Consider the following 11,951-nt stretch of genomic DNA (forward strand, 5'->3'; position numbering starts at 1 on the left):
CGGAGAGGGGACCATGAATAGCAGACAGAGTGGGGACCATGAATAGCAGACGGAGTGGGGGCCATGAATAGCAGACAGAGTGGGGGCCATGAATAGCAGACAGAGAGGGGACCATGAATAGCAGACGGACTGGGGACCATGAATAGCAGACAGAGTGGGGGCCATGAATAGCAGACAGAGGGGGGACCATGAATAGCAGAGGGAGAGGGGACCATGAATAGCAGATACTATGGTATCTGATAATATGGTACTGTACTATAATATAGTACAGTACCATATTACTACGATATAATATAGTACACCCACAGTACTATGATATAATATAGTACAGTAACATAGTACTATGATATAATATAGTACAGTAACATAGTACGATGATAAAATATAGTACAGTACCATAGTACTATAATATAGTACAGTACCATAATACTATAATTGTACAGTACTATACTATAGTACAGTACCATAGTACTACGATATAATATAGTACTATATAATATAGTACAGTACCATAGTACTATGATATAGTATAGTAGCATGATATAGTATAGTACCATAGCACTATGATATAATATAGTACAGTACCATAGCACTATGATTGAATATAGTACAGTACCATTGCACTGTGATTGAATATAGTACAGTATCATATTACTGATATAATATAGTACAGTACCATAGCACTATGATTTAATATAGTACAGTACCATATTACTGATATAATATAGTACAGTACCATAGCACTATGATTTAATATAGTACACCCATAGTACTATGATATAACATGGAAATGATATAATCTGGTGCGCCGTAAATCAATATGATCCCTTATTGTGTAAATGTTTCCTATGGAATAATGAGACATCACCATTACTTACTACGTCTGTGATCATACTGAATACTATCAATAACACTATGGCACTGTGCCCACAGAGGCTCGTGGGAATGTATTCTTGGTTCCATGTCTCTAGACAGAGGCCAATGGCCATGGGTGAATTTCAAAAGTGTTTTTCTAGATTCCTCCAGGATTTTCCTTGCCTCTTCAATCAAAACAAATCAAATGTTATGTCACATGCGCCAAATACAACAGGTGTAGGTAGACCTTACAGTGAAATGTGTACTTACAAGCCCTTAACAAACAATGTAGTTTTAAGAAAAACAAACTAAGGAACACAAAATAACAATTACGAGGCTATAGTCTAGTGGTTAGAGCGTTGGGCCAGTAACCAAAAGGTTGCTGGATTGAATCATCCCCGAGCTGACAAGGTAAAAATCTGTCGTTCTGCCCCTGAACAAGGCAGTTAATCCACTGTTCCCGGTAGGTCGTCAATGTAGATAAGAATTTGTTCTTAACAGACTTGCCTAGCTAAAGGTTAAATAAATAATACAAATATATATATATATATATATACACCGGTACCGAGTCAATGTGCAGGGTACAGAATAGTTTAAGTAATTGAGGTAATATTTACATGTAGGTAGGGGGTAAAGTGACTATGCATAGATAATAAACAGCGAGTAGCAGCAGCGGGAAAAAGGCGAAGGGGGTTCATGGAAAACGTCAGAGGGAAGCAGTACTCTCTGACATTTTGAGAAGCAGGCGAGGAATTGAGCAAAATACTTTTGACATTAACTGGGAAGTCCTGGACTGGGGATTGAAGGGATAATAGCAAACTCATCATCATTTATATTGATATGGGACACCCTTAGGACAAGATCACAAGGTTGGGAAGTGGTGAGATTTTGCAAAGAGTCAAGTAATTGACACTGACAAACACCTTGCAGTCAGTTTGAACATGGATGTTGTGCGCAGTTTCCATTGAAAAAGTTAAATATTTTTCTACTCACTTGACTTCTGGATAGTTATCTCTGACATAGCTAGAGAAAATGTGACAAATATTTTTGGAGATGATTTATCTAGTTTTACAATTGGATCAGTTGGGGATCGTTTAACCAAAGTAGTCCCCCCCAAAAATACTAAAATAACAAAATATTGGCAATTTAAGCTTTCTTTTGTGTTATGTGTCAGTCATTCAAATCCACTATGTAGGCAATAGGTCATGTACAACAGGTGTAGACCTTACCGTGAAATGCTTACTTACAAGCCCTTAAGCAACAATGCAGTTCAAGAAAAAAACTAACGTAAAATAATTAAATTAAATGAAAAAGTAACAAGAAAATGACATAACAATAACGAGGCTATATACAGGGTGTACCGGTACCGAGTCAATGAACGGGGTACAAGTTAGTCGAGGTCATTTGTAAAGTGACTTTGCAGAGATAACAAACAGCTTGTAACAGCAGTGTAAAAACAAAGGCGGGGGGCCATTTGATTATTTGTTCAGCAGTCTTATGGCTTGGGGGTAGAAGCTGTTATTAAGGAGCCTTTCGGTCCTAGACTTGGCGCTCCGGTAGCAGAGAGAACAGTCTAGGACTTGGGGTAACTGGAGTCTTTGACCATTTTTTGGGGCCTTCCTCTGACACCGCCTGGTATATAGATCCTAGATGTCAGGAAGCTTGGTCCCAGAGATGTGATTAGTGGTTTCACCAAACCATTCATTTTGCAGTCTACACTAGTGAAATAGGATTCGTTCTAGAAGTTTTCTTTCAACGTTTGGTAATTAGCATAGGACATTGTAACATATATATATTTTTAGAAACAATGTTTCTCTTTCAAGGATTAGTCACTATTGTTTTTGACAAAGTTATGACGTTGAGAGACAGATAGCCGCTACGCTAACAGAGCAGCTTTTATCTGCAGGCAACTCAAGTGTGTCGCGTCGAGTTGTTATAGCGTTTTGATTTGGCAAACACTTCCTGAAACAAAGTCGTCTTACACCAACAACACGATTTGGGATTGTTTTATACACTAATGGCAATGGCTAGCTACCTGAATCTTCTCCGTCCAGATATCTAATGCTCAAGTCATCCTTAATATCGGAGCTGTAATGACGGGTCGCTCCATTGCTTGTCGGACGAATGTACTGTAGTTTGTTGTTGAGGACATTGTGCAAAGACTTCGTATGCTCCTGCAATCTGCGCACTCCCTCGATGGTACCCGTTTGGGGTCGAATAGCTTGCAGAAGGACTCGGCAACCCACAAGAACCGCCATACTGTAGTGCTGCAGTGTTGTTTTGACTTTCAACTTTGAACCGAGCGTGACGTGGGGGTTGACCACGTGACAAGCCGCAGAATAGGATTCCCTCTGCTCGCTACAGCCATGCGGTAATGCTCTCTCCAGAATTGTTTAAACAAACAAACGAAAAAAACTCTCCATCGAAATCCATCACTTTGACCTGTGTATCTTCTTCGAGGCCGTAATAACACTACAGTGAAATTCTGAGCTATGGCACGAATGCATTTTTGCCCAAACATGCATTAGATGGAACAAAACAAAGCAACTTGAATTGTTACCTGCACTCAAGATGCATTGGTCTCAGGTTGTCCATCAAAGAGTGAAACCACCAACAAAATGTAAACACTGCAGTGTGCTGTATCTCTTTACATGGTAATCACTAGCGGTTCTGGGGATGGGCCAGGGGGGGCCAGTGCCCCTGTGACAACAATTTTGGACCCCCTTGTGGCCCCCCTAAATATGGACTATGAAATCATTGAAAATCAACTAATTTTTGCTATCTTTCTTTTTTACATCCGTTATTAGACAGAAAATGCAAATAAATTGTTGAATGATTATGAACATGGTCTTTTACCTGCTAATACCTGCAACGCAGTGAAGAAAAACGATATGACAACAATAACGTCTAATGTAACTGGCCCCTCTAACAGTACAACTGGCCCCAGCTTGCCCCCCCCCCCCCCCCCAGTTGAAATGGTCTAGAACCGCCACTCATGATAACTGCCCTTGATCCTGTATGCAGTGCTCAAGGAATGACATTCCATGAAATTAAGCAGTTTGGCTATTAGAAAACATGACTGTGCATGACACCATTGTTCTCCTATGGATTAGTTTTATATTTATAATGGATTAAGAAAGACAGTTGTATTAATCTCATTAAGGTAGGCTATTCATGAAAATTATGTGGTATTTCAATAATTGAAATGACTGAGACTGGAGTCTTTAAACAAGTATTTCAGTAGTACCCCAATCAGCCAGTGAAGGAATGTAGACATGCCAACTGTATAGTAGTTTTTGTTGTGATGAGGTTGGATTACTTTCCCAGATTTAATGAGATAGTAATATTGTTATTATTAGGTGTCTGTAGACTTGCATCCCAGGCATTATCTTATAATTGGTAATTGAGGAGACTGAAAGGATTTGGCATGAGTCCTCAGATCCTCAAAAGGTTCTACAGCTGCACCATCGAGAGCATCCTGACTGGTTGCATCACTGCTTGGTATGGCAACTGCTCGGCCTCCGACCATAAGGCACTACAGAGAGTAGTGCGTACGGCCCAGTACATCACTGGGCAAAGCTTCCTGCCATCCAGGACCTCTACACCAGGCGGTGTCAGTGGAAGGCCCAAAACATTTTCAAAGACTCCAGCCACCCTAGTCATAGACTGTTTTCTCTGCTACCGCACGGCAAGCAGTACCGGAGCGCCAAGTCTAGGTCCAAGAGGCTTCTAAGCAGCTTCTCCCATCAAGCCATAAGACTCCTGAACATCTAGTCAAATGGCTACCCGGACTATTTGCATTGCCCCCCCCCCCCCCACCTCTTTTACGCCGCTGCTACTCTCTGTTGTTATCATCTATGCATAGTCACTTTAATAACTCTACCTACATGTACATATTACCTAAATTACCTTGACTAACCGGTGCCCCCGCACATTGACTCTGTACCGGTTCCCCCTGTAAATAGTCTCACTATTGTTATTTTACTGCTGCTCTTTAATTACTTGTTACTTTTATTTCTTATTCATATTTGTACTGCGTTGTTGGTTAGGGGATCTTAAGTAAACATTTCACTGTAAGGTCTACACCTGGTGTATTCAGCGCATGTGACTAATATAATGTGATTTGAATATTTGATTTGACCAAGATACTGGGGACAGAGCCAACATGGTCTTCAATGCTTTACTTTGTTATAGTTGTGGCCATATGACCGAAATCAATAAACTCTTTCTGACAAAATGCAAGTTAGGCTGGTTGCTGTGAGAAAACAAGTTCTCAACGGGATATATTTGTTGGCTTCAAATAGCAATAATTTATTCATAATTATTCATTTACTGTATATGTAAATGGCATGTTCTAATTTCAAGGTAAGGTTGTATAGTTAGTTGTATGTTAGTCAGCTGATTTCCAGGGTTAAAAAGAGTATTGTTTTGCTTAGGGGTGCTCTTGTGCCAAAAGGGGTCCCCTTAAATGGACAGAAATATTGTCCAGAAATGACCTCATTAGACAGAAAGGGGCACACCTCCCCACACTTATGAGCAAAAAGCATATAGGCTATTGTTGGCCTAATACTTTGTGTGGTTTCATGATATACTGTAAGAAATTGGTAATTATCATAAATGTATATGACTTGAACCATTCAGCAAAGATTCTGTCCAAAATTGTATGTAAACAATTAGCAATTTAACACACATAGTGTTTCTTTAACTTGCCTGGGTAGGGGCGGGAACACAAAAGAGGGCATCTGCAGAGCTCCCTTCATGTAAATGCCTCACCTGTAGTTTTTTTCCCCTGCTAAACTCTTCAGAGATTGTAATGGACATGAACAGTTTCTGATGAGTGTATTGCATTAATCCTACCAGTGTCAAGAGACAATGATTTATTTGCATCCTTGTCGTGAACTCTTTGTTGAAATACTCAACAGATCAACTGAAAATAATACTGCTAAAAGACACACACGAACAAGATTCAGTGCTTACACATATTTATTGTCAACAAAAAAGTCACCATTTACAACAAATTTTCAAAAGTTGACATGAAATGTGCATGTACAGTAGCCTCAGCCTGACATTTGGCTTTGGGTTACAGGTGGAGTTATGAAGAAGATACGCCGAACTACAACAGCAAAGTGCACAACACACCATTCATTTTAAATGTACTGCATTTATACACCATATCAACCACACAGTGCACTAGTAAATACAGTGGAAAACAAGGCATTGTGCAAACAGAACTCATTTTGAGTAACATCCTTTCGATAATGACTCGTGATCAGTAGTGCTTTTGGTTGACTCTATCACGGACCCTTGCCTCGATGTTATCAGTCTTTTCAGAGACAAAACTTCTGCAGACAGGTCAGCTATGCCTCGTTTTAAGTACAAGTTCTCAGAGTCTGAGTGGGCGTAGGAGCCATCTTCAAGGTCCAGAGTGAGTTTTTTGGAGACAGGGACCGGGGAGAGCCTGTTCTGGTAGCCATTTTGTGGCTTCTCTGAGCTGTCTTTGTGCCAGTGCTCTGGCCGGTGGGTCCAATCCCGGATGTTGGTCACTTGGAGTGACAAGGGGCTGAGGGACGACTGCATGTAGTCTGCCACGGCACTCTGGCCCCTCTGGTAGCCTTCTCTGGCCGATATGTCGATGGGAGAGGAGGACTTTCCAGAAGAGTCGTAGTCAGGGTCGATGGCCTCCACTTTGATTGGAATGGCCCTGTTCTTGAGCCGCAGTTTGTGGGGCAGAGCCGACGAACAAGCATCTGGCACTTTGAGGCGGGATACGATGACGCTCTTCGGGTCGGCGGCATGTGGCATGGGGCCTTTGGGGACCTGCTGCTCATCCTCACCGTCCGAGGACTTACTCACGGCCCCGTCGTCCGAGGTCCTCGGGGAGTTGCTGATCGACCTGGTGAGCGGCAGGAACGGGGAGGGTTGGGAGTAAACCCCAGGGAAAGGGCTGGCAATGTAGTTCCTGTACAGTTCGTATGGACTGCTCCTCTCACGCACAAAGCTTCCGTGCTCGGCTGGCTCTTGCTTGATGATCTCAGGGGTCCTGCACATGCTACCCTTGGTCGCTGCAGAGATTTCGGCTATGTCAGACAGCGTGCTGTGAGGGGAGTGCTTGATGACCGATATGCAGCTGCTGCCCAGGTGAGGGGACTCTAGGTCCCTGATGCAAGAGCCTCGGGCTTCGCCCGGCGAGACAAAGTCGTGGTAGAGGGCGGCCGTTGACACAGAGATCTTCTGCACTTCCTGCGTGTAGGCCGCAGAGCTGACCAGGCCGAATTTGAGTTTCAGGGCCAGCAGCTCTCCTTTGAGGGAAGCGTTCTCCTCGCCCAGGGCCAGCAGCTTGTTCTCCAGCACCATGTCGTTGAGGCGGCGCTTCTCCCGCGAACGCTTGGCCGCCTCGTTGTTCTTGCGCCGCCTCTCCCAGTAGAGATTGTCTTTCTTCTCGTCCGGGATGAACTCCCGTTTCCTGCGGCAGGAGGTGCCTTTGGCCTTGAAGGGCATGGCGGAGAGCTTGTGGTCCATCAGATCCCTGTCGGCCCCTTGAAGGGCCACAGCCAGAACCAGGGCGTCCTCTCCGCTGTAGGAGCCATTTGACAGTGGCTCACTCTTGATGGTCTGCATATTTCAACGATTGGGATATTTGTGTTCAAGAAACTCATAGGTCCTTAGTCCTTTTGACTGGACATCGCGTTATCTTAAACCAAAAGGTACCAATGACATGTGTGTCCAACAATGGTAATTCCAACACGGGAATGGTCCTTTAGAATTCACCAAAGCTGTTGAGAAAAGAAAAAGGGAAGTTTTAGATATCAAAGTTTAAGATCAGACGGCTTTTCACATTTGTCTTTGGCTTCCACTTCATGTGCCATCAAAGTTTAAGATCAAACAGCTTTTCAAATTTGTCTTTGGCTTCCATTTCATGTGCTTAGTCACAGTGTACATCACTATCACATGAATCTTTCGGCTGAGTAAACAGATGTTGCTCAGTACTCATAGAGTACATTAAGAAACAAATTCTTGAAGATTATGATCACGCTCACCTTTTTTTCATACTGCTTAATAAAGGGCAAGTTTTGTGTTTGAAGTTTTTGATGGGGATTTTTTTGTGCAGAACATACCATATATACCCGAAAAGGAGTAGCCAGGCTAGTTAAGCAAGCCAGGCAACATAAAATGGTTTTGTCTTCAAATGTATAGCTATCAGTGGATGAACTTGAAAAACGGGATCTGGAGTTAGTTATGCCATAATAATCTCAGAACGTTTAGTATAACTGACTCTTAAAGTAGCTGAAATCCTCAGCGGCTTTGAGACGTGAATTATCCTCCACACCATTATTAAAACCCATTTTTGTAATCTAGACTTTGGACATCTTGTATTATTACACTGTAATGTAAAGCGACTTTTACAGCAGAGGAAAATGAATGTCTTGAGCTCACTTGAGTTTCGTAACAAATGACGGAATGTCTGCATAGCAAGCTTATGTAATGGCTTTAACATTCACCTCCTGCTTTACAGTAGATTTACACCAGTCCATGTCCAATTAAATACACTGTTTAGGTATAGGTATGTATTATTCTTTATTATAAACTGGGTGGTTCGAACCCTGAATGCTGATTGGCTGACAACTGTGGTATATCAGATACCGTATACCATGGGTATGACAAAAACATTTATTTTTACTGCTCTAATTATGTTGGCAACCAGTTTATAATAGCAATAAGGCACCTCAGGGGCTTGTGGTATATGGCCAATATTGCTGTATCCAGGCACATGCGTAAGAAAAGCTTTTAGCTGTGATATATTGGCCACACACCACACCCCCTCAGGCCTAATTGCTTCTGTATTGTTTACTGACAGGGTGCCTGTGAGCAGGTTACACCACTGAGGGTGGCCCTTGGCCACACATCTTACAACTCTGAGCCTGCTGGTCATCTATGAACGTTTGAACATCTTGAAGAACAATCTTGCCTTCATGGCCATCTACTCTTATAATCTCCACCTGGCACAGCCAGAAGAAGACTGGGCCATCCCTCAGAGCCTGGTTCCTCTCTAGGTTTCTAATCTCCACCTGGCACAGCCAGAAGAGGACTGGGCCATCCCTCAGAGCCTGGTTCCTCTCTAGGTTTCTAATCTCCACCTGGCACAGCCAGAAGAAGACTGGGCCATCCCTCAGAGCCTGGTTCCTCTCTAGGTTTCTTCCTAGGTTCCTTCCTTTCTAGGGAGTTTTTCTTTAGCCACTGTGCTTCTACATCTGCATTTCTTGGTGTTTGGGGTTTTAGGCTGGGTTTCTGTATAGCTCTTTGTGACATCTGCTGATGTAAAAAGGGCTTTATAAATACATTTGATTGATTGATGTTACTCATCCTGTGAGGGGACATAAACTGTTAAACTTTGCAAACTCTTCAGATCACAATATCAAGAGGGAGATGCTTGCTGAACCAGGTCCCCATTTCCCTATTATAACAGACCAATCAGATGCCCTATCTTCATTCTACAATAGAGAAAACGTATTACAGTGGATTCAAGGTTTTATTAACTATTACCATTAGTTTGGTCCCATTCTCTCTCTCCCTCTCAAATTCTAATTCAAATTGGCATGGGAAACATGTTTACATTGCCAAAGCAAGTATTTATTGATCTCTTTCTCTCCCTCTCTCTTTCTCCCTCTAAAAGTACAGTGTAGGAATTAGGTAAAAACATTATCATAAATACATTAGACTGTCCATCTGTATCTACAGACAAAGTAGATGCTTGTAACAAGTACAACCTTTCCAGGACGAATGGAGGACTAGACTACTCTGACATTTTAGGGTGACACAACTGCGAAATCCATTGGTCGGAGAGTGGCGAAAATTATGCGATTTTTGAGCGCGCACGACCCCATTCAGGCTCTACAAATGATGTCATCGCCAGAGGTCTTTAAGCATTAAGTCATGCACACTGAAACAATGCCCGTTTCAAAACAGTCTAGGAGGAAAAGCTATTTGCTATTTTCTTGCGGCAAGTCAGTTGAACAGCAAGATCTATTAGTGCCGTAAACCCACGACCCTAAACATAGATGTTTAGCTCCAGTCGTAAAAGAGCTGAGAGACTGCCTGACAATGACCTTCAATGGTCAAGCTCGGTGGTGCGTTCAAATCGAATGAGATAAACAGCTCGGAGCCAAATGCGTGGGGCTTTACAAAAGGCGTGGTCCTTTAGTAACCACAGCCTAGGTTTATAGTCAGATTAAGCAGCAATGGAAGAAGAAGAAGAAAAACAACGCAGCTATACTGTAGTTACATTGTGTTCCTATATTGGAGCCTACACCGTGTTCCCATAACTCCCCAAAACATGGAACAAAGGAATGCGGCCAGTCATAATCATCACACGTGGTCGGACAGAAACAACAAAATAAAAACAAAATCAGGGAACAATGACGTCAGACTCACACACTTGACATTATGCTAACTAAAGGCCCGAAACACGTGCGAATGAGTCTGCGATGTTTTTCTACACATTTATAATGGAGTTATTTTTTTGGAATGAACTTGAGTCAATATCGCGGCAATAATGTAGGCAACAAGGGTATAATAACGTTTTATACTACGGTAGCATACAATGTCGCCAAACGCGCACCAAATGGAACAATATACTCTGCAAATATTGATTCCCCGCTCTTTTTTTGATACCATGCTCGGATTTGTGAGTCATTTTAGCCTATGGGCAACAACTCCAGACTGTCTATAAGTGTAGCGTGCAAAGTTCCTCAATCGTTAAACAGCGACGGAATGTTCTGATTGTCAGTTGAACGGACCCGAAAGAATGAGGTGCTCGTTCACCGTCATGTCCCATTGCCCCCGATTACTTCATTGTGTCAGGATTATAAAATAAACGCGATCAACTCCATCCCTCCCCAGCAAATTCTGTGGCTGAGGAGGTTATGCAATGTTAGCCTATACAGGACTGCTAATTGGTTTAAAGAAAAATGATCTGACACTAAGAACATATACATGTCTACTTGAAATACATGATCCAAGCCTATTTCCTCAATGGAAAGCGTCAAACATAGGTAGTCCCGTGCATGTTTTGCTTGCTGTATTGGTATGTAGGCTAATGCCCATTTTAAACTGCAACGGTGTGATGTAAAGCAGTGCTTGGATAAGCCACCAACACAGGCATATTAGGCTATTATATATATTACTTATTTCAATCCGCAGAGAGACAGCAGCAAATCCACCCACATCGAATTCCAGGTCACTGTGCCATGTTCCGTCTGCTCGTGATGTTATCAAGCCTATAACGCTACTAAATATCAAACTAACCCGCACGCTCGCTACTGTAGCAACATGTGAAGGGTCCAGCCGTTACAGCTAACAAAGCAGGCGATCCTCACACGTAACATCATACGTGATACCACCGCTATCCAACTAGCTAATTACACAGTAATACACTTGTTATGAGTTCATGTAATACGTTTTTTTTGTTGTTAAATAACAGGTAAACTTTTTAAATTAATGAATATGGTGCAATACAATAGCTAGAGATTTTGTCTATAGAGACAAAATAGTTAGGGCGGCCAACTAGACTGCGTAAACATAATTTCTACCAGTATGGCTGGCTTTCCAACGTTTAACTAAAATAAAAATTACCTTGTCAAGCATCAGGTTGATTAAAAAAAAAGTATTGTTTTCCGATGTATACCGTGTAAAAGAGTAGAGACTGAGTTTCTGATTTACAAAAACAAATAGTTTTTGCCGGAGGTAAAATCCAGTGAATTTGGAGTAACGTTCCTTGCTTCGCTTTTCCTTTCCGAGTGACACTAGTATTCTGCCAGCAGCACAAACGGTGACGTATGCTAATAAAGAATTCTTCAAAATAAAAGCCCGCATTTCAAAACATTGCAATGTGGGTAACTAATTCATTCAAGATATTAGATTTTAATCAATGTCCATTTTTTTATTGTGATTATAAGCGAATGAAATAAGGACTTTTATGGAAACAATTACACATATGCTTATAATTATTTATTTATTTGACAACTATTGAAAAAATACAATGTTCAGATATGTTCACAATATTGGACTTTCCACTCCACCCATTCCATTGGTCCCAATGC

General features: G+C 41.9%; 2 protein-coding genes across 3 annotated transcripts in view; both read right to left on the reverse strand.

The window, feature by feature from the left end:
- auh (AU RNA binding protein/enoyl-CoA hydratase) overlaps window positions 1–3,164 on the reverse strand; it is a 53,630-nt gene extending 50,466 nt beyond the window's left edge. Inside the window, exon 1 of the mRNA XM_029710451.1 lies at window positions 2,891–3,164. Within this exon, the coding sequence (XP_029566311.1) occupies window positions 2,891–3,113 (223 nt within the window). The 5' untranslated portion in view covers window positions 3,114–3,164. The remainder of the gene's footprint in view (window positions 1–2,890) is intronic.
- A 2,656-nt stretch (window positions 3,165–5,820) lies between these two features.
- nfil3 (nuclear factor, interleukin 3 regulated) lies at window positions 5,821–11,664 on the reverse strand. 2 transcript variants are annotated; one of them, XM_029710453.1, is made up of 2 exons: window positions 11,485–11,664; window positions 5,821–7,628 (listed from the first exon to the last, which is right to left on the reverse strand). In XM_029710453.1, exon 2 carries the CDS (start codon window positions 7,471–7,473, stop codon window positions 6,088–6,090), a length of 1,386 nt encoding a protein of 461 aa, XP_029566313.1. In that variant the 5' UTR covers window positions 7,474–7,628; window positions 11,485–11,664; the 3' UTR covers window positions 5,821–6,087. The 2 variants fall into 2 exon arrangements, with proteins under 2 accessions (XP_029566313.1, XP_029566314.1); XM_029710454.1 differs by lacking the exon at window positions 11,485–11,664 and adding an exon at window positions 11,037–11,454.
- Window positions 11,665–11,951: the final 287 nt, after the last annotated feature.

This window comes from Salmo trutta, chromosome 23 (genome assembly GCF_901001165.1).
Source record: "Salmo trutta chromosome 23, fSalTru1.1, whole genome shotgun sequence".
Lineage (NCBI taxonomy): Eukaryota > Metazoa > Chordata > Actinopteri > Salmoniformes > Salmonidae > Salmo > Salmo trutta.